Consider the following 27,810-nt stretch of genomic DNA (forward strand, 5'->3'; position numbering starts at 1 on the left):
AACATGACTGTGCACCAGTGGACAAAGCAAGGTCCATAAAGAGTTTGGGTGGAGGAACTTGACTGGCCTGCATAGTCCTGATCTCAACCCGATAGAACACCTTTGGGATGAATCAGAGTGAAGACTGCGAGCCTCACAAATGCGCTTCTGAAAGAATGGTCATACGTTTCTATAGACAGACTCCTAAACCTTGTGGACAGCCTTCCCAGAAGAGTTGAAGCTGTTAAATCTGCTAAGGGTGGGCCAACTCAATATTGAACCCTATAGAGTAAGACTGGGATGCCATTAAAGTTCATGTGTGTCTAAAGACAAGCGTCCCAATATTTTTGGTAATATAGTGTATATTTGCAGCCCTAATTCCCCATCTGAAATAAAGTTTGAAAAAAAAGCTTGCAGGGTGGATCCATTTTCTTTAAAAGACAGTTAGGCATGTACAAAATAATTAATTTTAATGACTACGTGCGATACAATCGTGAGTTTAAAACAATCTGGACATGTTATTAGAAGCTTTGTTCTTCAGCCTAAAGTGACTTTAAAATGGTTCGTATCACAATCGCGGGTAGACCGTGTTCAGTTTTCCAGTCCAATGAGCACAAAAATAAATATATATATATGTATGTATATATATATTTAAAAGGGAACACAAAGTGTCATGTTAAAGTTAGCACCTTGTCCTGAACACCTTTTTTCCTTTAATATACAAGTAGGTTTCCTCTGGTCTATTGCTTTTGGGAGCATGTCAGTATTGGAAGGCTGCGGTATAAGAGTGGAATGAGGGTGGGAACGAACACTGAGACATTCTTTGTGAAATACTAAAGCTCTGCCTTCACCACTCACTTTACATCGTCCGTTCCAAATCTTGGGGGCTCGTCCGGGAGACAAGCAGGAAGAACGTGTGCTTTTCGGTTTGCCGTTTTTGTTTTATCGCCACGTCAATAAAATTATTTAATCTTACAGGATTTAGCAATATGCCCTAAAAATGTTATTGTCCTCACATTTACAGGCTGTGAATTACAGTATTCCACAAGTCTTTCATTCTCAAGTCCAGCAAATAAAAGCTCTTCTCAGTCTTAATTTAGGGCAGATAATGTACAGTTAAGTTAGCCAAAAGTTCTCTCCCATCCGGAGAATGTAATGTTCAGTGCCTTAGAATAAAATCAATCTACAGTCCCTGTATGATAATGTTGTTTCAAGTTCTGCTGGTACCTTGGCTGGCGCTCCTTGGCACGTGACCAGCAAAGTATCTTTTTTTGCTGGCAAACACAATCCAGTCAGTTGCAGCTTTCATGATAGTTCAACATACAAAAAAATACAGACGAAGCCACAAACAGCTCCAACCCTTTCATCGGAATGATGTTCCAAAATTGCCAAGAACGTTGCAACTCTTTCTCCTGCCTTGGTACAAAATGGAGGAACTGAGAAAATTACGGACCCTTAACCTGAGCGTGGGTTGCAGCTGTATACAGAATTTTTCACAAAAGAAAATACGATTTTAATTCCAGTCCTTGTTGACCGCTAAATTGCACATGATGAAATCAACAGAGAAAGAGATGGCCGTCTGGAAAATGGGAATTGGGATACTTTAGTAAAAGTTGAGATAACCATGCAGATGTGGAAGAGGTTGGGAGGTCCTGTGGAGATCCATGATAAATGCCAAGGAGTATCTCCGTCATAAAACTGATTCCTCCAGCATAGCAATATTCATATCCCTAAAGTCTGCATGACGAACATCATATGCAAGTGCCAGGCTGTGCGGGAGGCTGGTGCTTCCTATTCCTTACTGCTCCGGACTTCTCTTTGTATGCCAATGGCATCTGCTGTGAAATGTCCACCAAAGCACTGGCTACTGCTAGTCCTGGGTATAAAGGGGAGAAAAAAAATAAAATCACAACATGTAGGCAAATAGTTACATAGTAGGTGAGGTTGAAAAAAGACATAAGTCCATCAAGTCCAACCTGTGTGTGTGTGATTATATACGAGTATTACTTGGTATATCCCTGTATGTTGTGTTCGTTCAGGTGCTTATCTAATAGAAACCACCAGTCCTTTGCTGAGACCACCGCCTGTGGAAGGGAATTCCACCTCCTTGCCACTCTCTTACAGTAAAGAACCCTCCACGTAGTTTAAGGTTAAACCTATTTTCTTCAAATTTTAATGAGTGGCCACATGTCTTATTAAAAGCCCTTCCACAAAAAAGTTGTATCTCTATTGTGGGGTCACCAATACGATATTTGTAAATTGAAATCATATCCCCTCTCAAGAGTCTCTTCTCCAGAGAGAATAAGTTCAGTGCTCGCAACCTTCTCACTGTAGAGCCGGCGGGGTATTGATGCCGCATCTACCTAGTTGATTAAAATTGTCTTTGGGAAGCCCCTACTATAATCTTCTAGCCGTCCTTGGTAAATTATGTGTTACCGTTATAAAAAGACACTTGCCTCTCTCTCGGATGTCCTCATAAATTGACTAAAGTATGGAATATTTGGCTCGACTTCCCCTCAAATGATTATGCTTGAGAGATTAAGCTCCCTCAGAAACATATGTACGCGGACATAATATGCTCACTAGGGACACTGATTTAAATTATGAGGCCAGCAGTTTGAAGGTGCATCTATTCCAGTGCATCTATAACCAGTGGTACCTTGAGCCGGGGTATGCCCAGAGGCTCCATTTTATACTTTACCTTGCAAAATGAATAAAAAAGCTTGAATAAATATATATATATCCCCCCCCCCCAAATCTAAATTTTTACTTAATCACTACTTTTTAAATTTTTGCTATATAAATGAAAAAATACAGAAAGTTTTGAAAAACAAAAAAACACTTCTTTCTGGGTTTTAGTTTCATTTTGCAAATAAATCTTTCTACATAAATTTAGGCCAACATGTATTCTGCTACAAAATAACCCTATATATATATATATATATATATATATATATATATATATATATATATATATATATATATAAATGTTTCAATCCTGGTGTACTTACTGTCTTATTTCTTGAGGCCCTAAAATGCTAGGACAGCACAACTACCCCCAAAATGATCACTTTTTGGAAAGTAGACAATTTAAAGTATTTAGTAAGAGGCGTGGTGAGTTTTTAGAAGTTGATGAATAATGAAAGTAAATAAAATTAGCTTTTTTTTTTTATAAATTATATCTCTCACACAGCATTGGCATACTTTGAATTACACCCCAAAACACACTCTGCTATACCTCCTGTGTGGCGATATCACATGTGAAACTTTTTCACAGCCACATAGAAGGGCCCAAAATCCAAGGAGCCCCTTTAGGCTTTCTAGGGTTATAAATTACACATTTAATTTCCTGACTACCTATGACATCTCAGAGGCCCTGGAGCACAAGGACAGTGGCAACAATTGGGGACACTGGCTCTTCTAACACTGACACTAGAGTGGCAGTGATCAGGACACTGGTATGGTGGCAGTGATCGGGACACTGGTATGGTGGCAGTGATCGGGACACTGGTATGGTGGCAGTGATCGGGACACTGGTATGGTGGCAGTGATCGGGACACTGGTATGGTGGCAGTGATCGGGACACTGGTATGGTGGCAGTGATCAGGACACTGGTATGGTGGCAGTGATCGGGACACTGGTATGGTGGCAGTGATCGGGACACTGGTATGGTGGCAGTGATCGGGACACTGGTATGGTGGCAGTGATCGGGACACTGGTATGGTGGCAGTGATCGGGACACTGGTATGGTGGCAGTGATCAGGACACTGGTATGGTGGCAGTGATCAGGACACTGGCATGGTGGCAGTGATCAGGACACTGGTATGGTGGCAGTGATCAGGACACCGGTATGGTGGCAGTGATCAGGACACCGGTATGGTGGCAGTGATCAGGACACCGGTATGGTGGCAGTGATCAGGACACCGGTATGGTGGCAGTGATCAGGACACCGGTATGGTGGCAGTGATCAGGACACCGGTACGGTGGCAGTGATCAGGACACCGGTACGGTGGCAGTGATCAGGACACCGGTACGGTGGCAGTGATCAGGACACCGGTACGGTGGCAGTGATCAGGACACTGGTATGGTGTTTGGCGGTGATCAGGGCATTGATTAGACACAGCGATTACATGGTGCAGGACCATGGTCTTTGTTCTGTACCCGGTCGTATGCACACTCTGTGAGCCACCAACTGCTGAGGACATATGGAGGTGGTTAATCGTAGTCATGCTACAGCTAAGGCCCTAGTAGCCAAAATGCACTAGCAACTTGGCCATGTAGGACTAGATATGTGCAGTATACTATGAAGTTCTGCAGTATCTGTGCATGTGATTTCGATTCTTGCACATGGGCACAGATGCCACGGGTCCCTGCCATGTTCCAGAAATTAACCGCAACTGTGCACGAGAATCCCTGGAGTGTGCACAAACGTGCCATGGGCCTCTGCCAGGCCCTGAGTATTTTGAACAATTGTGGTGTGGAAAAGCAGTGGGGGAGGGAAATAACTGGAGGGTAAAGTTCTGCATTAATAAAGGTTTGATACACATCTACAGCATAGAGTCTTTTTTTGCATGTTGGATTTTGTTTGTGGACTAACAGAGGCGATACAGGATGAGGAGGTAGACCTCACTTACTGCGGCTGATTTACTACAAACAGGCGCTTCACTTTGCAAGGGAATTTTCCCTTAATTTAGGTAATGAGGTGAAGCTCTGCTGACTACCATCATCCAATCATGTGCAAGCAAAAATACTGTTTTTCCTATTTTTTGCATTCCTCAAATAGATATACATCGATTGCAGTCTAGACATGAGAAAAAGGACGTTCGGCTCACAGCAAAGCCCTGGGTTCATTGGGACAGAATCACCAGGTGAAAAAAAAAGCAAAAAAAGCCCTAAAGGCAGCCTTCACATCTAAGCACCGGTAAGCTGCAATTATATTACACTTCTGTTTTCTAGGTTTAGACATGCTTTGTTATCCATATGGATAACCTCTCTTCCCATTTCTGCAAATGTGAGTCTAAAGCACAACATTTTTTTTTTTTAATCTAAACCATTAGCACACATATCATAATGTTCCTGACTTACCAGATTGTCCTGGAGGTGGAATGCCCCCTAAACCACGAGGCAGTCGTACAAATATTGATAGGACGGCCGCTTTGTTCCCACAACAAGGCTCCAGGGCTATGGGCTTAGGGACAGTCTGACAAAAGAAGAAAAATATTTGTGAGTTAATAAGATTGAAGTGTTGATGATGCCCATCATGCCAATATAGTCTCATTCAGAGTCCACAGAACTACCCTCTGGGTCAATGGAGAGCACAAATTCTGTTTCTGGCTTAAAATGTTACTTTATGTTCAGGCACACACATGATGTACCATTAGACTTAGCAAGGCCAAAAAGGGGGAGAGCGAGAGGGTGGGACTTTACATGAGGCACGTGGTTGCAAGAGAGTAGATTGGTGGACATAAGAATTTAATGATGGCTATATAGTAAAGACATACGGTACATATGATATAGGTACACATTAAAATGTATAGAAATGGCAATACAGTACATATGGTAATGACTTGGGTATCACATAATATAACAACATCTTTCCAAAGTTCACCAAAAGCAAGATTTGTATAAAACCGTAATACACAATAGTGCCTGCAGGGCCTATGGCCTTATTGATCCTAAAAAATGATATTTCAAATTAGCTTGGAGATCTAGGTAGGTGTTGGCTGAGACACGGCATATGGTAGCTCTACGCGTTTCGTGGCTTTGGGGCCACTTGTCAGACGCAAGCACATGATGTATGTAAAAATAAAAGTATTTGACTTCGATAATATGATATATGCAAACATGAACAGGGGTGGGGTCAGAAACCCATACCAAATATATGTTGACTTACTTTAGTTTGTGTAGTTCAGTGCCAGGCACCACAAGCCATCCAAAAGGGATGCCCCATGGTTTACATTTTGGTGGGAAGCCCTACAGGCATCAACCAGGGCAGGTATGAGACCACAAGGAAAACCTGTGTGTGCCAGCGACCTGCCCCCCGCTGTGATTGGATTCAGCAGGGGGGGCAGTCAGTGGGTCTGGCAGACCCGATGTTTTCTGGCACCTCGCGATCATTCTGAGGAGAGGCAGAATGGCGGTCCGCCTCTCCTCAGAGTAAACTCCTGTAAACTAGACAGACCAATGTTCTGTGAGAGGGAAGGATGGAGATCTTGCGCGTCTCTGTCTTCCCCCAGTCAAAGCACCGTTATGAAGCACTCTATGAGCATATTTAAAAGGGGTTGGAAAGGTTTGTTTTTTTCACCTTCATGCATTCTATAAAAAAAAAAAAAAGACTGGCAATGACAGCCCCCCGTTTTACTTACCTGAGCCCATTCCCCTGATGCGCTCGTCCCCCGACGTCCTCTTCTCCACTCAGTCTGGCCATTGATTAGCTAGATTGGATGTATTGATAGCAGGGCAGCCATTGGCTCGCGCTGCTGTCAATCACATCCAATGGCGCGACAGGCCGAGTGATACAGTCGGCGGCTGCCATGAAGGGGGTTAGTTCTTGCGGGGAGGAGCCAAGACAGCCGCAGAAGGCCCCCGGAAGACCAGGATCTGGGCCACTGTGTGCAAAACGAGCTGCACAGTGGAGATAATTATAAAAGGTTTGTTATATATTTTTTTTTTAAAAGGGAACCTTTAGTGTCCCGTTAAACCTTTGATCGCCCGTTAACCCTTACCCTTCCAGTGTCTTTAGTACAGTGACAGGATTTGGTGGCCATGGAATGGGGTCTCCAGGAGAAATGTCTTAAAAAATGGTTCTACTGGTAAAAATGTGTTTACTCTGAAGAGTACATGTAGCTGACAAATTGCCCGCCCCACGCCCCCTGGGCCTTGGCACAATTTACTTGCACACAGCCGGTCCCCGTGCCAAAAAGGTTGGGGGCCCACTGCCTTAATCCACCCCAGTGCCCTCTTTTTTTTTTTTCCTTTCTTCTCTCTCCCTTCTCCCCTGCATTCTTCATATTCTTCCGATTTGCTTTTTTTCTTCTGAAGGTCTAATAAAATGGTATTTACCGTGTAAAAACTTCACGTGGGGTACAGAGACGTCCTAGACCTGGTATTCCAGGTCCTTGGTGTGTACATATATTTGCTTGTTACGACTTGTACTGTGTCAAACTTTTCCTGAATGTATTCCAGTTTAACATTGCCATAAGTATGGTTTGTGTAATTAGCGGGTGCTGTTCTAAAATAAAGTATTGGAAAAAAACAAAAAACTATTCTAGTCATCTCTTCATGCGCACCCATTTCTAATTTCCAGCTGAACTACAGGAACAAAGACACAAAGAAGCAGGATACATACAGACACAAAGAGACCCATACAAGCCTATAAGGGAGCTCCAAAAATATTTAAAGGCAGCCTTAAAAGTATAAAAGGGATGACATCAGAGGCTGAGTGTACGATGGCAGCCGTCATTTTCCTAGTTTTGCTACCTAGAAACTCACAAAGCACGTCTAAGACCCAACGTTTGTGTTATTTATGTGTACGATAACACAGCCATCAGCTGGATGGCTGCTCTAACGATCGGTCTTGGCTCTTACATCACAAAGCATTCAAAGGGTAAGATAGCTATTACCCATAGGTATGCCTGCTATCACAGTGATGTCCAAGCCCCCAATTACCTCCGTTATAAATGGCTTGCTCTTTGCCTTGGTGTAGAGTTGGTTACCCTCAGTAGTGAAGGCCCCCCCACCCGGTGCCAATTATTAGTGAATAAACTGCAGCTTTGTTATGTGGGCAGCAACCAACAGCCACCATTAAACTATTTAAAGACTTAATGGAAAAGCAAATGTCAGGCTAATAAATCAGGCCCGCGGTATTTATGTGTTCTATTACACCGGTATAATTCTATTAATGAATTAACATCCAGCGCCATGCAAATTAGTGTTTTATGACCCTGCGGAAAGATAAAAGCGGGGCCGCGATTGTTCCAGAAGGCATTTTTCATTTTATTTTCAATAACAGCAGATCACGTTGTAGATAATTTGTCTCCCGTTTTTACAACGCTGCTGCATGTGTCTACCGCAGCTCTATATCCCCATTACTTTATGGGGCCTTCAATCTTACGCATCGTATGGATTTACGGCCATGGGATGCCTTTCTGGACACTTAAGATGCAGATGTTCGCTTGTTTGTCATTGGCTATTAAAGAAACAGCAAACCTCAAATAAAAGCTGGATCATATTGCCAAGACTATGAATAACAACAAACTGTTTGCAAACATTTCTGGAGTTTAGTCGAAATAAAGCTTATATGGTGGGTGTAAAATGGGGATTTAAAAGGCAGCAATGAAGGACAAATATATTAAAGCTGCTAGCACAGGTGTGTGGTTAGTTTGCCTCATCGCTAACTTACTGCCTGCAATGAACGTATCTTGCAACAATGGTATCGGCACCCAAATGGCTGTATTGTGTTAAAAACTCCATAATCAAACCTTAGGGACTCCAGTATGAACCCAGTTTTACTACAATTCCTGTATCCACCCAGCAGCAGAAGCCATTCTCCATAACGCCAGGTTAAAGCCAGTTCACATCAGGTGGTTTGGACAGCACAGTGGCAAAGTAGGGTTTCACGGATATTAATGCCGATACTAAGCATTTGCATGAGTATCGTGGTACGTGTGCAAATGCTGATAACTGAAACCGATACTTTTATGCTCGGTGCTTTCAGCTGTCAGCGGGATTCCCCCACTAACAGCTAAAATGTAAAAAAAAAAAAACATGTCAATTATCGGTTGTTAAGGGGTGGGGGTGCCGCGTCCATAACAACCGAGGACTCATTCAGCTGTCAGTGGGGTTCCCCTGTTGACAGCTAAAATGTAAAAAGTCACAGAAATTGGACCTGTCAACCCCCTCCATAAAAAAAAGCAACCAGGCAATGTTTGACAGCTGCTGAAACAAAGATAAAAGATATGGGGCTAGATTCAGCATTGATTTACGCCGGCGTATCTATTGATACACCGCATAAATTCAAAGCTGTACCGGCGTATCTTCTTTCTATATTTAAAAAGCAAGATACGCCGACATTAGCCTAAGATCTTACGCCGTCGTATCTTAGGGTGCATATTTACGCTGGCCAGTAGGTGGCGCTTCTGTCTACGCTGGCCGGCGTAGAATATGCAAATGACCTAGATACGCCGATTCACAAATTTACGTACGCCTGGCGCTATTTCTTTACGTCGTTTACGTTAGGCTTTTTCGGCATAAGGTTGCTCCTGCTATTATGAGGCGTACGCAATGTTAAGTATGGACGTCGTTTCCGCGTCGAATTTTGAATTTTTTACGTTGTTTGCGCAAGACGTTCGCGAATAGGGCTGGACATAATTTACTTTCACGTCGAAACCAATGACGTCCTTGCGGCGTACTTTGGAGCAATGCACACTGAGAAATTCCACGGACGGCGCATGCGCCGTTCGGGAAAAACGTCAATCACGTCGGGTCACCACCCATTTACATAAAACACGCCCCCCCTCATACTCATTTGAATCAGGCGCACTTACGCCGGCCCCATTTACGCTACGCCGCCGCAACTTACGGAGCATGTGCTTTGTGAATGCTGCACTTGCCCGTGTAAGTTGCGGCGGCGTAGCATAAATAACATACGCTACGCCCGCACAAACTTACGGCGCGCTACTTGAATCTAGCCCATGTTGTTTCTTTTTGCATCTGTTTATTCATCTACAGATCAAAGGGATGAACTGATCTGCAGATGAAGTCAGTTTAAAGCAACCTGTCACCCCTTATTAACCCTTCATTTACTCTAATCAGACTTATTTAACTCTTTATTCACCTTCTCCATTTTTTTTGTTCACTTCCGTTTTATAAACTATTAATAATTAACAAAGTGCGAAAAAAATATATGATGGTATGCAGTATTTTTTTTTTTCAACATAGCATGATGTGAAGCAATTCACTGCAGCCAATACAACTTAACCAGTGATCGGGCTGAAACCATTTTAAGTGAAAGAAGAGCCCAGCTGCATGAGTGTTTCTCTGTACTAAATTACTTTAGGATTTATAATATCCCATTATATGGGATGTCCTGAGCCTGTGCAATCTATTGACAGACCAGGGCATCGTCACACAAAAGGTCAAGGGTCTGTAAGGACACTTTAGGAAGCAGTGGGCTACAGTGACTCATTAAATATAAAGGAAAGCTGTAATGAGAGATATAAATAGAAGCTGCCATTGCTGATCTCCTTACGCAAATGCTAGTTGCCAGTCTCTGGCTTCAATGCTTTTAGTCACTGACCTGAAACGTATTAGCAGACAGTGAAATTAGAACTCCTGATCCACCTATTTGACGGAGCAGAACTAAGATTTGTTTTTTGGTAAACACTCTGAAATTGCAAGTTACAAATATTGCATATTTGCAAAACTGCTTAATGATTTGCCCAGGTTCTGTCCAGTCACAATCCAGGACCTGGGATTCAGCTCTGCTAGCTGCACAGTTGAAAATCTTCCCACATCTCCCTTACATTTGCATTAAGGGCAGAACTCATCACTGCACAGAAAAATGCAACTCCTACTAGTTCTCCCTGTGCCCGTCCTTTTCATTTGACAGTTTAGAAAAACAAGTGACTGAAAAAAAAAGATAAATGATCAGAGGCATAAAAAGAGGAAAGGTAAGTGCAAAGGTACAAACGTCCCATTACAGACCAGATTCCTGGCTGAGAATGAGTTCAGATGCCATCATCAGTACCTTTATCACTTCCCATTAATGCTGAGGAATTTTGATGAAATATGAATATACAATATGGCTAAAACAAAGTTAACACGTATTTGCAAGCGTGATTACGTACATTTTTATTTTCTTACTGCAATGTACAAGAAAAAAAATAAAAAAATATATATATATATATTTTTTTTTTAAAGATATTTTGATACTGCTTTCAATTACTTTGCATAGTAAATTGGTGAGATTATCTATAGGTGGCTGGGGGGGACTGGTGACTGCTAGATGTTTTTTTCACCTTAATGCATAGGATGCATTAAGGTGAAAAAACATGAGGGTTTACAACCACTTTAGGTAAAAACAAAAACAAAATTGGGGCTATAGTCTACCTATATTTAGATTAATTTTAAATGGATAGCAAAAATGTGCCAGTTAAGGTGCAGTAAAGCCAGGGGAAAACAGACCTTTAAAAGAGAAGTTCGAAAATAAACTCATTAATGACCATCTCTGTCTCTCAGGGGCTCTTTGAGGGGATGAGCTAGCTGCCAGTCCGGGCATCTGAGTTGATCTTAACAGTGGTGGCCGCTCATTAGAGGCGTACGGGTGCCCTAATCCATGCTTTATGGATATTGTTTTACTTAAGCACAGGATTAGAGCCCGAGGCTCCGTTTGGCATAAAAAAGGGTGGGCTCAGGGCGCAGTGAGCTAACCCCGTATGCCTGACATTAGCAAATTAACATTTGCCAATATCTTGCTGCTTCTCCTTCCTAGCCAATCAGGAATTGGGTCCTAAGACCCCATTAGCCGCAAGTCCGAAGACCCGATTGTTTAGGATGAGAAGCAACAGTTTGGACATGGAGGGGGGGTAAGTGCGGGGTTGATGGGGGCCTGGCGTGTCACCACGGGGGGTGGGGATGTTGTGTGCGCTGGGTTTTCAATGGTGTGCAGTGGCAGGCTGGAGCAACGAGAGGGGGGTTCTGTCACCACAAAAACCGCTAGAGCACCAGCTACCACAGCTTGACATTAAAGGGAGTGCCGTCAGCTAACGGAAGACTTTACCCCGCTGTTGGCGGAAAAATGGGTCACAGGAGTGCAGAATTAAGTGCACTACTGTGACCCACAGGAGAGGTAGGGCCAAAACAGCTTTGGTCCTACTTCTCCTTTCAGAAAATTGTATGGGTGATTTTGGCCCAGAAGAGACAGAATTGGGGACAAAATGGCATTGAGATAATGTAATGCTACATCCCCCCCCCCCCCTTGCTATGTTTAATTGCATTGGGTCATGGCATGTAGACAAAGGTGTGGAGACATCTCCCAGCAGGGGATGTGTAAGGAGGGGCTGCCTGTTTATCATAATCCCTTTATGTTTTTCAACTGTGTTGAGTTTCTATTGGTTCTTCCTTGTCCCCTACCCCCTCTTTAACAAGGCTAAGGGGAGTGTCCCTAACTGTGTTTAAAAGTGTATGTTTGGTACTTAATAAAGAGATTATGCTCTGCATGTTTAACCCCCAACACCTGTGTGGCGTGTCTCGTGATTGAGGGGTTAAGGGCTGGTTATGTCGAGTCTGCATGTGCGTTTGGAGGACAGGACACACAGGTCTGGTGGAGGTTCCCATACAGGGTACCCGAGATCCGTCACATCATGTATTGTCTTTCAATCGCTTAGCACCCGCCCGTCGTCAAATGACGGAGGGCGGAATACTCTGTTGTTCTGACAGGACGTCATATGACGACGTCCTGTCATTTAAAGCCGCAAGGGGGCGCGCGCGCCACAGGCAGCGCGCGCACCCGTCGCGTTACTGGGAACACAATGCGTGTGCCCGGCGGCTGCGATGGCCGCCGGGCACCCGCGATTGCCCAGTAACTGAGCAGGACCGTGGATCTCTGTGTGTAAACACAGAGATCCACGTCCTGTCGGAGAGGAGACCGATGCTGTGTCCCTTGTACATAGGGACACAGATCAGTCACCCCCCTACAGTTATAACACGCTTTAGGCTACACATTTAACCTCTTCCCCGCCCCCTAGTGGTTAACCCCTTCCCTGCCAGTCACATTTATACAGTAATCAATGCATATGTATAGCACTGTTCACTGTATAAATGTGAATGGTCCCAAAAATGTTTTAAAAGTGTCCGATGTGTCCGCTATAATATTGCAGTCCCGAAAAAAAAAAAAACGCAGATCGCCGCCATTCTTAGTAAAAAAATGAATAAAAAATAAATCATAATTATGTCCCCTATTTTGTAGGCAATATAACTTTTGCGCAAACCAGTCACTATACGGTTATTGCGATTTTTTATTTTGTTTTACCAAAAATATGTAGAACACGTATCGGCCTAAACTGAGATAAAAAATATTTTTTTAAAAAAAATTGGATATTTATTATAGCAAAAAGTAAAAAATATTTTTTTTTTTAAATTGTCGATCTTTTTTTGTTTATAGCCCAAAAAATAAAAACCGCACAGGCGATCAAATACCACCAAAAGAAAGCTATTTGTGGGGGAAAAAAGGACGTAAATTTTGTTTGGGAGCCACGTCGCACGACCGCGCAATTGTCAGTTAAAGCGACGCAGTGCCGGAAGCTAAAATTTCGTCTGGGCAGGAAGGGGGTGTATGTGCACAGCAGGCAAGTGGTTAAAGCAGCGCCTGATTCCATCTTTTATTAGGTTGTAGTTAAGAAGTGAATTAAGGAGATTGTAGGTTCTGATCCACAAGGCTTAATGTACTTAACTCTCTGAATGAAAACTGACAATCAGGTATTTACGATTTGCGGAAGCCATGATCAGCAGCAGCCTCTGTACTCTCTTAGTAACACTAGGTTTTCTCATAAAACATTGTTTTATATATTTTTTGCTCAGGTACATTTTAAAAAGATTACAAGGAAAAAATTATATATTGAAGGAAAAAAACAAAACAAAACAAAAAAACCCCCACAGCAAACCACTTGAAAATCCAGCTGCAGATGTGGGAGCGGAATATATTGTATAAATAAATTGATTCATGTTAGGAAAGTGAATCTGTTTGGAAAGGCTCTGATGATGGGACAGGATTCTGTATTTGATTATCAGCCAATCAGGCAGGGCAACTCTGTGGGACTGCCGCATCAGGAACGAGCAAGCTAGGATTTGAGTTCCTTAATAACAAGCCAACGATGAAAAAATAAAAATTGTTTTTGTATATACCCAAGTCAGACATTTTAAAACGTAAATTTAAAATACAGAGAGAGTGACTGTCTAGGTGCATTATGGGTGATGGTTAATATGCAGTTTTCATGTGACTTGGTGAAGACCACCACCATAAAGCACTGCTCCTGATGAACATGGCCACTCAACCAATGCCCGTTTTAGTAAAGAAGGGTCTCAAAGTGCTTCCCATGCCCACCAATTAAAACCGCCACTTTTTTTTTATTCTAGTGCAGTATGGGAGAGCGAAAGGAAGAATCTGCTTTATTTCAGGCTACTATGGGCAAACCAGCCAAATTACCATTTCTCTTTTTTTTTCCCCCAAGTGGTACAGGGGGTTTTTGATGGAATATGGTGTCTCTAATGGGAATTTGACCCATAGCTCCAGTATTGCAATGTCACTATCTCTAGTTGTTGCAGATTCCTTCCACAAACCAAATAAATTTTGGTACTTTAACTACTTGACTAACGGGCACTTTTACCCCTTTCCTGCCCAGGACAATTTTTAGCACTGTTGCACTTTGAATGACAATTGCGCAGTCTTGCATTGCTGTACCCAAACACATTTTTTTGCATTATTTTGAAAAATATGTAAATAAGTAATGTAAATAAGTAATATTTCTCCTCCACTGATGTGTGCTGATAAGGCGGCACCAAAGGGTACTGATAAGGTGGCACTATTATGCAGCACTTATTGGCATCAAAGCTGGGCAATGTTGGGACTGCACTGATCAGGGCACCGATTATCTGTGCATCACATCTCCCCTGTGAGGAAATGCCGCTATTCTGCTCTCCACTCCTCACACGCTGTCAGTGTGAGAAAAGGAATGCCGATAACCTGTTTACATGTGATCCGCTGTGATTGGACACAGCGGATCACATGGGTAAAGAGCCTAGTCATCGGCTCTTTACCAAGATCAGTGATGCGTTGTGACCCAGTGACAGAGCACGCTATCGATTGCCGCATTGGACGGGGCAAGGGGGAGAGTACGACAACCTTATATGATGACGTCCCAGAACGAGAGAGTCGCCGCTGCCCGCCCGTCATTTGACATTACGACGGGTGGAAGGTGGTTAAAGGATAAGTTAACCTTTAGTAACATGTTAGGGTGCAACATGTAACTAAATCACCTGCCACCACCACAAGCCAATCTTCTCCCCGCACCCACTGTCACAAGTCAAATACAGCATGGCTGCGCGGGGCTCCACCCACACAGTTGCATCATTCATTCACGGAGTTCTATGAATGAACGAATTACAACTCCCGTCAGCTATTCCAGCAGATGGCTTATGCTTCTCAATGAACTATGAGGGCGCTGGTGAGCACTTTTGTAGTTCATTGATCTTCCTGGACTTCAATGACTAGCAACCCATAATGGAGATATGGGTAGACAGCTCTACTGAGAGTTGCAGGAGCCTGGCACTGAGCTGCTGATGACAGATGCAAAGCTTTACAGGTTCCTAAAACATTTTTTTTTTTAATAAATGCACTTTTATTACCTGCAAAATATTTTTTTTTTCAAATGTGATCTTAGCCTTTAGGTGGCATCTAACCAAACTTCAGTGTGTGTGCTCATGTGGTTAGGACAGGGACATTTAACTGTAAGCGTCTTCAGGGCAGAAATGCACAGAATGGTTGGTCTGCACAATGCTATGTATATTATTATTTTACAGGATTTATATAGCGCCAACAGTTTATGCAGCACTTTACAACTTGAGGGTTGACAGTACAAATCCAATAGGAATGAGAGGGCCCTGCTCCTTAGAGCTTACAATCTAAGAGGGAAGGTCAAGAGATACAAGAGGTAATAACTGTGGGGGATGAGCTAATGCAGAAAATAAATGTACAGTTGTTAGGTGGGGGCCAGATAACAACTCATCTCTTCAGAGAAGCTTATCAGTGATCGTCTGAAAGCGGAAAAGGTAGGAGAAAATCGGACAGATTGGAGTAGAGCATTCCAGAGGATGGGAGCGGCTTTGGAGAAGTCCTGAAGGCGAGCATGGGAAGAGGTGACAAGGGAGTTAAAGAGCATGTGGTCTTGGGAGGAGCGAAAAGAACGATTTGGTTGGTATTTTGAGACTAGGATAGTGATGTATCTGGGGACCAGGTTGTGGATGGCTTTGTAAGTTATTGTTAGTATCTTGAATTTAATTTGTTGGTTGAGTGGCAGCCAATGGAAGCATTGGCAGAGGGGTATAGCAGACACCGAGCAGTTTGTAAGGTGAATGAGCCTGGCAGCAGCGTTCACGATGGACCGAAGTAGGGATAGCCTATTTAGAGGTAATCCAATGAGGAGGGAGTTGCAGTAGTCAAGGCGAGAGATGACCAGGGAGTGGATTAGAAGCTTTGTGGTGACATTGGTTAGGAAGAGACGTTGCGGAGGTTGCGATAGCAAATTTTGGATAGTGATAGGACCTTGGTGTGGGGGGACAAGTTGATAGTTGGTATATCAAAGCTATTACTCTTACAGGAAACAGAATATTTGTGATTTCTTATTCTAACTAGCCCTACAGGACAAAACAGACTGAATGGGGAGTTTACAAAGACTAGTGGGGAACCCACATAGCCATACTGGTTAAAGGAGTTTCCAGTGGGCGCAGTGTTAATTCAAACCACAAGAGGGGGGGGGGGAATTTTAAAAAACTGCATGATGATAGAGATTTGTCTTGCCTACAGACTGTACAAATTATTTCTTAATTCTGTGCTAGATGTCCGGGCACTTGCCTACATAAAAATTCCCTCCGAGTCCCCATCTCTCTCCTGCCACTGTCTACATGCAGATTGTAATTATCTTCTGCTCCCTTGTATCCTCCCATGAATAAACTATATTAAAAATCATAACAAGGAAGCAGATGGAATAGAATGCACTTGTCATTGAAAATCACAATGCTGCACACTTTTTTTTTTTAACACTTGAGGAGGGATATTGTAGTCATCACTCGCTTAGCCACAGTTACCAGTCCGATAAGGAATGAAATTAATTTGCCAGCTTGCAATTTGGATTGGAACTCCCAAGATAACCTTCACAGAATTTAACCCATTGGAGATAATTACTGGAGATTACACAGCTGCACATTTCAAGAAAACTTTAATTAAGGAACATAAATAAATAAAATCTTTGTTAATCAATATTGAAACAATGCTCCGTCTCTTAGGAGTAACATCTTACTCAATGGTGTTCGGGTCTGAAACAGGCTCTATGTCATGTGTGGCTAATTTATTAAAGTTGCTCACAAAAGAAAAAGAAAAACCCTGAACAGAGGCTTAACAGCTAAATACGTATCTACCAATGCCATAGAGTAGCATTCCTTGCATTTTCCGTGAAGCAGTGTATTCTGGAGCTGCCAAAACTGCCTGTTCATCTTAAAGTAGTAGTGAACTCTGCTTTTGACGTTGTACTTACAGGTACGTCTATAATACGGCTTACCAGTAGGTACAGTGAATATCTCATAAACGTGCAGTGTTAAGGAATCATTACCATGGGAAGCAGCAGATGACATTACCGACATATGTGCACTGGCGTCCCTTTATAGCTCTGTGCCATGGCCATGACTCCCTTGTGCATGAGTGGGAGCGATGTCGTCGTCTCTCAAGCATTTAAACGGCCGGATCCTGAGAACTCGGTAGAAAGACTTGGTGAAGATGGAAGCCCCGTCAGCAGTGACAGCACGCAGCTGGAGGGTTTCATTTTACGGTTACAGCCTTATTGTAAAATTGATTAAATTCATAAATTTTCCTCAAAATTCTACAAACAATACCCCACAATGACAACATGAAAGAAGTTTGTTTGAAATCTTTGAAAAAAAAAAAAAAAAAAATCAAGTTTACATAAGAATTCACAGCCTTTGCCATGACACTCAAAACTAAGCTCAGGTGCACCCTGTTTCATCCTTGTAATCATCCTTGAGATGTTTCTACAACTTGACTGAAGTCCACTTGTTGTAAACTTAGTTGACTGACATGATTTGGAAAGGCACACACCTTGCTACATAAGGTCCCACAGTTAACAGTGCATGTCAGAGCACAAACCAAGCACAAACCAAGCCATGAAATCCAAGGTATTGTCTGTAGACCTCTAAGACAGGACTATATGGAGGCACAGATCTGGGGAAGGGTACAGAAGCACAGTGGCCTTCATCATCCGTAAATGGAAGAAGTTTGGAACCACCAGGACTCTTCATAAAGCGACCTCCCGGCCAAACTGAGCGATTTGGGGAGGAGGGGGGGGGGGGGGGAGGGTGAGAACCCGATGGTCACTCTGACAGAGCCTCCAGAGTTTCTCTGTGGAGAGAGGAGACATCTTCGATGAAAACCTGAAAATCTTAGGCCTGGTTTACATATGTGCAAATTGGAATGCGAGTTTCCCCGCATCCAATTTGCATGATATGCGAGTATGACGGCTCTCAATGGAGCCGGTTCACACAGATCCAGGGTGGCCGCAGTTCACATTTCCAAATCGTCTTGTCCATCTTTGGGTCCAGTTCAGGTGCGAAATCAGGCAAAATTTCTGACCGAATTCGCACCTGAACCAGTGAACAGGGATACACCGGACCCCATGCTGGGAACCGCAGCCGCACATGTGAGCCGGGCCTTATGGCTGATTAAGGACAGATGCTGCAGCATGGAGGCGAGTATGTAGGTTTATTTTTCTTGTAAAATCCCATATTTCTCCTTTAAAGCGGAGTTTCAGCGTTTCAATGTTTATTAAAAGTCAGCAGCTAAAAAAAGTGTAGCTGCTGACTTTTAATAAACAGACAATTACCTGTTCCACGGTCCAGTGATGCGGCCGCACGGAGCGTCGCTACTCTCCTCGGCGCCTCCATTCACACTCTGGGCACCCGGCTGTGACAGCTTTCGGCTTAACGACCGGGCACGCACTGTGCTGCACTCCCTGAATGGACAGGCGATCTCCTGGGACCTATCACGTTTTCCTAGGAGATCGCCTAGAGGGAGAGGCCGCCTAGGGGAAGAGGAGGAGCCGCCTAGGTGGTCCCTGGGTGGAAGTGGGACAGGAAGTCCCACTCCTAACGAAGCCCCCACTCCCCCCAAAAAACTTACATGCCAAATGTGGTGAGGAGTGCTTAAAGCTCAAGTTCCACTTTTGTGTGGAACTCCACTTAAAGTGGAAGTAAACCCTTCAATTTTATAGTTACAAAAACAGTTAACATTCCTGGCATGCCGGAAATGCTAGCGGTCTTATTTGTTTGTGCTCTCAACCACACTGCCAAACCATCCAATGGCTGGTTTCATAACAGGTCACATGTACAGCATCATGGCAGTTGCAGATTAAACAGAGGTCAAGATGGCCGCTTCCTTGGCTGAAAACGATAGGAGGGTTTACTTCCACTTTAAAGGGGGATAAAGAAGGGATGGGGAGGTGCAAGATCAAGTAGGAGGTGGGGCAGTGATTTGAAAGTGCGCAGAATTGCAGGTTTAAAAAAATGTTGCGGTCTCTTTGCATTATATAAATACACAATACAGCAGGGGTGGGATGATAATAACTGTATAAACAAATAAGAATTACCAATCATTGGCAAGTAAATCAAATAGAAATACACACACACACACACACACACACACACACAAGAGCATACACATATACAGTATATGCACACAGTATATACACAACTTCGCTGTTTGGTTAAAGTTGCTCTTAAGCCAAAACAATCTAGCTGAGACAGACAGCAATAGCTTGTCTACAACAGGAGAGAGGAGTGAAAAAAGCAATTGTGAAATGGAGAATTAAAAAGGAAAAAAAAAAACAGCTGGCGTGATGAAATCTAGAAATAGACCGTGTCAGCAATGTTCCTGATCTGTAGCATTAGTCTGATAAAAGATACAAATGTACCGCAAAAAAAAAAAAAGAATTGAAAAACGCAGGAAGAAAGATTTTTGACAAGAGAGAATATATGAAAGTGAACGCGAGGACACCCACTGTGCGGAATCACAGGACAAGACAAACGATTTCACTGGGATTAGAGGGAGGAAGCAGAGTGCGGGTCTGACATCGGGGCACACTACGCCGTTCACGTTGTTTATTGCTTTTTGTGGTTCAGCCAGGTATGTGCAGATCACGAAAGATACACAGAAGAAAAGAGAGCCCCCATTACTCAGATTATCTACACACTCACCATCTAAAAAAACACATGTAAAGAGCTCATTGTAATAATGAAATGTATCTAGACTCTCTCAAGTGTAATTTTTATAGGATACATGAATGGTTAAATGAAAGCAAACCAAATACACTTTGGGTAACAAGAACCCTTCAACACGCCTAACCACAGTCTAGATCCATGGTGGTCCCATGTGGCCTTTTGGCACGTTCTGAGCAGCCTGCGGGCCCCCTGCAGACACCAATCTGCATTTACTTATCCTGTTCTAGTAGTGATTTCTAGCGGTCTCGTGATATGTTCACAGTCTCTGACCACCTCTTCCATCAGGTCAGCAAGCTCTGACCACCTCTTCCATCAGGTCAGCAAGCTCTGACCACCTCTTCCATCAGGTCAGCAAGCTCTGACCACCTCTCCCATCAGGTCAGCAAGCTCTGACCACCTCTCCCATCAGGTCAGCAAGCTCTGACCACCTCTTCCATCAGGTCAGCAAGCTCTGACCACCCTCTTCCATCAGGTCAGCAAGCTCTGACCACCTCTTCCATCAGCTAAGCAAGCTCTGACCACCTCTTCCATCAGGCCAGCAAGCTCTGACCACCTCTCCCATCAGGTCAGCAAGCTCTGACCACCTCTTCCATCAGGTCAGCAAGCTCTGACCACCTCTTCCATCAGGTCAGCAAACTCTGACCACCTCTTCCATCAGGTCAGCAAGCTCTGACCACCTCTTCCATCAGGTCAGCAAGCTCTGACCACCTCTTCCATCAGGTCAGCAAGCTCTGACCACCTCTTCCATCAGGTCAGCAAGCTCTGACCACCTCTTCCATCAGGTCAGCAAGCTCTGACCACCCTCTTCCATCAGGTCAGCAAGCTCTGACCACCTCTTCCATCAGCTCAGCAAGCTCTGACCACCTCTTCTATCAGCTAAGCAAGCTCTGACCACCTCTTCCATCAGGCCAGCAAGCTCTGACCACCTCTTCCATCAGGTCAGCAAGCTCTGACCACCTCTTCCATCAGGTCAGCAAGCTCTGACCACCTCTTCCATCAGGTCAGCAAGCTCTGACCACCTCTTCCATCAGGTCAGCAAGCTCTGACCACCTCTTCCATCAGGTCAGCAAGCTCTGACCACCTCTTCCATCAGGTCAGCAAGCTCTGACCACCTCTTCCATCAGGTCAGCAAGCTCTGACCACCCTCTTCCATCAGGTCAGCAAGCTCTGACCACCTCTTTCATCAGGTCAGCAAGCTTTGACCACCTCTCCCATCAGGTCAGCAAGCTCTGACCACCTCTTCCATCAGGTCAGCAAGCTCTGACCACCTCTTCTATTAGCTCAGCAAGCTCTGACCACCTCTTGTATCACGTCAGCAATCTCTGACCACCTCTTGTAGCAAGTCAGCAATCTCTGACCACCTCTTGTAGCACGTCAGCAATCTCGGACCACCTCTTGTAGCACGTCAGCAATCTCGGACCACCTCTTGTAGCACGTCAGCAATCTCGGACCACCTCTTGTAGCACGTCAGCAATCTCGGACCACCTCTTGTAGCACGTCAGCAATCTCGGACCACCTCTTGTATCATGCCTGCAGTCTCTGGCCATCTCTTGTATAATGTCAGCAATCTCTGACCCTCTCATATCGTATCAGCAATATCTGACCCTCTCTTGCACCAGGTCAGCAATCTCTGACCATATTCTTTATTATTGTCTACAGTCTCTGGCCATCTCTTGTATAATGTCAGCAGTCTCTGGCAATCTCTTGTATAATGTCAGCAATCTCTGACCCTCTTGTATCGTATACCCTCTCTTGCACCAGGTCAGCAATCTCTGACCATATTTTTTATTATTGTCTACAGTCTCTGGGCATCTCTTGTATAATGTCAGCAATCTCTGACCCTCTTGTATTGTATACCCTCTCTTGCACCAGGTCAGCAATCTCTGACCATATTTTTTATTATTGTCTACAGTCTCTGGGCATCTCTTGTTTTAGACATATTAAGAACAAGTAATGAAAACTTAGACTTTTGAGACTTAATTTTCTGCATGCTTGTTGCAAATTAGCTGCTTTTTAGGTAAGAGAGTCAGGGTTGGTATTATACACTCATAGATTGCACCTGACAGATTGGCTTTACAGAAAGACTCCTGTCTTATGGAAAAACAATAACTTGTACATGAGGTACAGCAGAAATGATAACCAATTACCACTTCCACAACATTCCTCATAATGTTGCGGGGGGGGGGGTGGGGGAGAAAAGACAAAGACAAAACCAATGTATTAACTCCACTACCAAAAACAAAAAAGACTTTACAACCCCATTAAAGGGGTTGGAATGGTTCAGGTGTTAAAAAAAAAAAAAAAAATGTCATACTTGCCTCCACTGTGCAGTTGGTTTTGCACAGAGTGGGTCCGATCCTCCTCTTCTGGGGTGCCTCAGCGGTGGTCCTCTTAAGTACCCCAGAGAAGCGCTCTCCTTCGTGCATACCCGTGCGGGTGCGCTCACGTGTCCTGCTTCTGCGTCTATTGACACAGAAAGCAGGACTCTGCTCCGCCCCCCCTGGTGCCTACGTCAATGGGATTAGATTGACAGCAGTGGGAGCCAATGGCTGCCATCAATCTACCAATCAGGACACGAGATACCGGCCGGAGCTGGTGTGCTCGTTCTCATTGTGGGAAACACAGTGTTCAGTTAGTATAATGGGGGGCTGCTTAGTGACAGAAGGTTTTTGAATACAATTCGATACAGGAGGAATCAGAGGGCCCTGCTCCTTAGAGCTTACAATCTAAGAGAGAGGGCAAAGAGATACAAGAGGCAATAACTGTGGGGGATGTGCTGATGAAGACAATACATCTGCAGTTGTTAGGTAGGGGCCAGATAGGCTTCTCTGAAGAGATGAGTTTTCAGGGATCATCTGAAAGTGGACAGAGTAGGACAGATTGGGGTAGGGAGTACCAGAGGATGAGAGAGGCTCGGAAAAGTCTCGGAGGCAGGCATGGGATGAGTTGACAAGGGAGTTAGAGAGCAGGAGGTCTTGGGAGGAACCAAGAGGACAATTTGGTTGGTATTTTGAGACTAGGCTAGTGATGTAGCTGGGGGAAGAGTTGTGGATGGCTTTATAAGTTATTGTTAGTATCTTATATTTAAATTGTTGGGTGAGCGAAAGCCAGTGGAGGGGTTGGCAGAGAGGGGTAGCAGAGGCCAAATGGTTTGACATCAAAGCCACAAGTCACAGTGACTTTGAAAAGTGCCTGCGCTACTTTGGTGCAACTTTTGTTGCGGCATAGATCCACCAAGTGCAAAGATGGATCAAAGTCACACCGAAAGGCGCACTGGAAATCGTGCGACTTCGGAGATGCGCTAAAGTGAATGGAGTCTAATGCAGAAAGGTTATAGTATAAAGTGGATGTAAACCCTCCATACACCCAGTGAACAGCCTCAGATGATACACAGGGATGAACCAAATCTCCCTATATAGGTTTAACATGCATCTATGCGGTCTTCAAATGTATATACTGTTTCGAAAGTTCAGATCATGTTAGGAAATCGTCTCTTCCCGGTTAAAGTTGAGTTCCACCCGTTTTTTTTTTTATCCCTAAAAATCTTAAAATAATAAAAAAAAAAATTATACTCGCCTGAAAGGGCGGCTGCTTTGCGGAAGTAGCTCTTCTGCCTCTTTTTCCACCGCAGTGGATCTTCTGACTCGTCCTACATCGCCGTGTCTTCTTGTGAATGAGCCGCGCTGCCTTCTGGGAACTGTGTGTATCCAGGAGGCAGTTGCCCATTCACAAAGCGCCGTGCGAGTCGCGCAGTAGGAAATGGGCAGTGAAGCCGTAAGGCTTCACTACCTGTTTCCCTTAGTAAGGATGGAGGCGCCAGGACCGAGCGATCGCTGTCGGGGGACCGACATGGCGGCGACTGGGACAGGTAAGTGTCCTTATTAAAAGTCAGCAGCTACACTGTTGGTAGCGGACTTTAAAAAAGAAAAAATCGCGGGTGGAATCCTGCTTTAACACAGAGTGTGATGTCTGGGCATACAGCCAAGATAGCCAACATTTCTGATTGGAGGAAAGGCACACACCCCCTCTCATCATAGGCAGAGATTCTCAGAGGTGTTTTGTAACAGGGCCAGCTCCCTACTAATCTATTTATAGCAACCTCCCCTGACAGAAATTTCAGGCTGCTTTTATCCGACGTGTGAGAATTTGTCAGGCATTATCAGGCTGATAACAGAGAAACGGGTCAGGAGAGAGCTACGGAACTTATAGAATTCTCAATAGAGAAATAAGGTTCATTGCACTTGACCCACCCGTCGCATGAGTCGGAGCTCCCCCTCATACACATATACTAAGTGCAGTAGCTGTACCCGACACATATGAATTGCAAATCACCAAGTTCAAGATGGCACGATTGTCATGAAAAAGCACAAGGCTCACCTTTACACTCCCGCCGATCAAATCAGGTGGCTCCTCATCTGTTTCCAAGGCGACGTTGACGGAGGCAAAAGGTCGGCTCGCCATCTGCTGCATCTCCCGGATAAGTTGCTAATAAATATACAAAATAGTGAAAGCAATCGTTATACAATGCTGAAACAGAGAGATGGATACATTTTAATATATCAATAAAAGCCCTAGGAGAAAAGGCTAAAGTGCATCTGCCATCATTCTACTAGGTATACAGCAAAAAACAAACAATCTGGCCACCTTCAGAGGACTAGTTATGAACTGGATGTCTACAGGACGTGACCAACTCACTAGGAAATTGTGATAAGGTAATAGTAAGAACTGGTGAGCACTTAAAAGAGCAACTAAACTGTAGCTGAGCGGCACAAACTGAAAACACAATTTAATTGGTTCTTAAAGCGGAGGTTCACCCTAAAAACAAGTATATATCATTCAATCCAGCATACTGCCGACATGTACAGTATGCTGTTCTTTTTTTTGCTGTACATACCGCCGTATAGCTATTCCCCCCCGGCTTCCGGGTAGTGGCTCCAGCGGGAGTGGGCATTCCTATTCAGAGACTAAGTGATTGACGTGATGACAAAAGCTTCCCCACGGCGCATAATGCGCGTCACTAGTTTCCGAAAGAAGCCGAATGTCGGTGTGCAGGCGCTGTATAGAGCCGATTTGCAGTTCGGCTTCTTTCGGAAACTGGTGACGCGCCTTATGCGCCGGGGGGGAGCTTTTGTCATCACGTCAATCACTTAGTCTCTGAATAGGAACGCCTACTCCCGCGGGAGCCACTACCCGGAAGCCGGGGGGGGGGGAATAGCTATACGGCGGTATGTACAGCAAAAAAAAAAAAAGAACAGCATACTGTACATGTCGGCAGTATGCTGGATGGAATGGTATATACTTGTTTTTAGGGTGAACCTCCGCTTTAACCACTTCATCTCCGGAACATTTACCCCTTTCATGACCAGGTCATTTTTTGCAATACGGCACGGCGTTGCATTAACCGATTCAGCCACGGAAGATTTGGCTGCCCAATGACCGTCCCATTTTTTGCAATAATGACAATTGCGCAGTCGTGCGACGTTGTACCCAAACAAAATTTATGTCCTTTTTTCCCCACAAATAGAGATTTCTTTTGGTGGTATTTGATCAACTCTGTGGCTTTTATTTTTTGCGCTTCAAAAAAAAAAACCACAATATCTTACTTTTTGCTATAGTAAATATCCAAATAATAATAATAAAACAAAAATTCCCTCAGTTTAGGCAGATATGTATTATTCTTCATACTTTTGGTAAAAATCGCAATAAGTGTATATTAATTGGTTTGCGCAAAAGGTATAGCGTCTACAAACTACTGAAAAGATTTATATGGCTTTTTTTTTTTTTTTAACTAGTAATGGCGGTGATCTGTGATTTTTTGTATGGTATTGCGACATTGCAGCGGACAGGTTGAACATTTTTGACACCATTGACATTTACAGAGAGCGATCAGTGCTATAAATATGCACCAATTACTATGCAAATGTCACTGGCAGGGAAGGGGTTAACACTAGGGGGCGATCAAGGGCTCCGGCTTGTGCACGTGATTGCGCGTGGCCGACGGTGATTGGCCCGCTGGCCATACGCATTGAATACTCAGCCTTACAGTGGGGGGGGGGGGTAAAGCCCTCTGGTTGCTCTCCTGGGTGAAGCCATATATATATATATATATATATATATATATATATATATATATATATATATATATATATATATATATATATATATATATATATATATATATATATATACACAGGATTTCACCCAGGAGAGCGATTTTGCCGCAGTAGCCGGTTGGGAACTGGTTAACTGATAATTGCGCGGTCATGTGACGCTGCACCCAAATAAAATCTATGTCCATTTGTCCCACAAATCAAGCTTTCTTTTGGTGGTATTTGATCACACCACACAACGTCATCTGTAAAACATGGTGGAGCTGGCAGTGTGATGGCATGGGCATTCATGGCTTCCGGTGGCACTGGGTCATTGGTGTTTATTGATGATGTGACAGAAGACCGAAGCAGCCGGATGAATTCTGCAGTGTTTAGAGATATACTGTCAGCCCAGATTCAGCCAAATGTGATTGGACTGCACTTCACAGTACAGATGGACAATGATCCAAAACACACTGCAAAAACAACCCAGGAGCTTTTGAAGGAGAAGTAGTGGAATATTCTGCAATGGCCGAGTCAATCATCTAATCTCAGCCCAATTGAGCATGCATTTCACTTGAAGGCAAAACTAAAGGCAGAAAGACCGAAAACAACAACTGAAGACATCTGCAGTTACAGCCTGGAAAAGTATCAGAAAGAAGGAAATCCAGTCTTTGGTAATGTCCATGGTGTTCCACACTTCAGGCACTCACTACTAGTAAAGGATTCTCAGCAAAATAATTACCGTATTTATCGGCGTATACCGTGCACTTTTTTCCCCTTAAAATCAGGGGGAAATCGCGGTTGCGCGATATACGCCGATACCCCGCTGTCTCCGACATCTCCGAGCCGAGTGTACTTCACACTTGGCTAGGCTCGGCCACGCTCGGCTCCACCCGTAGCCACGCGAGAGGAGCCAAGTGAAGCAGAGTGCGCAGGAAATCCGGCTCTGCACAGCGTGCCAAAATCGAACACGCAACGCTGCAACCCCTTGACGGACCCCGCCGCAGACGGACACCCACAAGGCTCGACGGACACCGGACAAGGCAGCAGACGGACACCGGACAAGGCAGCAGACGGACACCGGACAAGGCAGCAGACGGACACCGGACAAGGCAGCAGACGGACACCGGACAAGGCAGCAGACGGACACCGGACAAGGCAGCAGACGGACACCGGACAAGGCAGCAGACGGACACCGGACAAGGCAGCAGACGGACACCGGACAAGGCAGCAGACGGACACCGGACAAGGCAGCAGACGGACACCGGACAAGGCAGCAGACGGACACCGGACAAGGCCGCAGACGGACACCGGACAAGGCCGCAGACGGACACCGGACAAGGCCGCAGACGGACACCGGACAAGGCCGCAGACGGACACCGGACAAGGCCGCAGACGGACCCCGCGCAAGGCCGCAGACGGACCCCGCGCAAGGCCGCAGACGGACCCCGCGCAAGGCCGCAGACGGACCCCGCGCAAGGCCGCAGACGGACCCCGCGCAAGGCCGCAGACGGACCCCGCGCAAGGCCGCAGACGGACCCCGCGCAAGGCCGCAGACGGACCCCGCGCAAGGCCGCAGACGGACCCCGCGCAAGGCCGCAGACGGACCCCGCGCAAGGCCGCAGACGGACAAGACATCCAAAATGTAAGTTTTTCCCTTAACTTCCCTCCTCAGCTTGGG

At 44.6% G+C, this 27,810-nt stretch overlaps 1 protein-coding gene across 2 annotated transcripts in view; it reads right to left on the minus strand.

Moving 5' to 3' along the window:
- Positions 1–427: 427 nt before the first annotated feature.
- ATRN (attractin) overlaps positions 428–27,810 on the minus strand; it is a 337,196-nt gene continuing 309,813 nt past the window's right edge. Inside the window, exons 27-29 of one of the 2 annotated variants that reach the window (XM_040335496.1) lie at positions 24,415–24,522; positions 5,065–5,179; positions 428–1,855 (exon numbers count right to left, since the gene is read on the minus strand). In XM_040335496.1, the coding sequence (XP_040191430.1) occupies positions 1,731–1,855; positions 5,065–5,179; positions 24,415–24,522 (348 nt within the window). In that variant the 3' untranslated portion in view covers positions 428–1,730. Of the gene's footprint in view, positions 1,862–5,064; positions 5,180–24,414; positions 24,523–27,810 lie in introns of both variants that reach the window. The other variant, XM_040335495.1, reaches the window with a different exon arrangement.

This window comes from Rana temporaria, chromosome 1, assembly GCF_905171775.1.
Source record: "Rana temporaria chromosome 1, aRanTem1.1, whole genome shotgun sequence".
In the NCBI taxonomy this organism is placed as follows: Eukaryota; Metazoa; Chordata; class Amphibia; order Anura; family Ranidae; genus Rana; species Rana temporaria.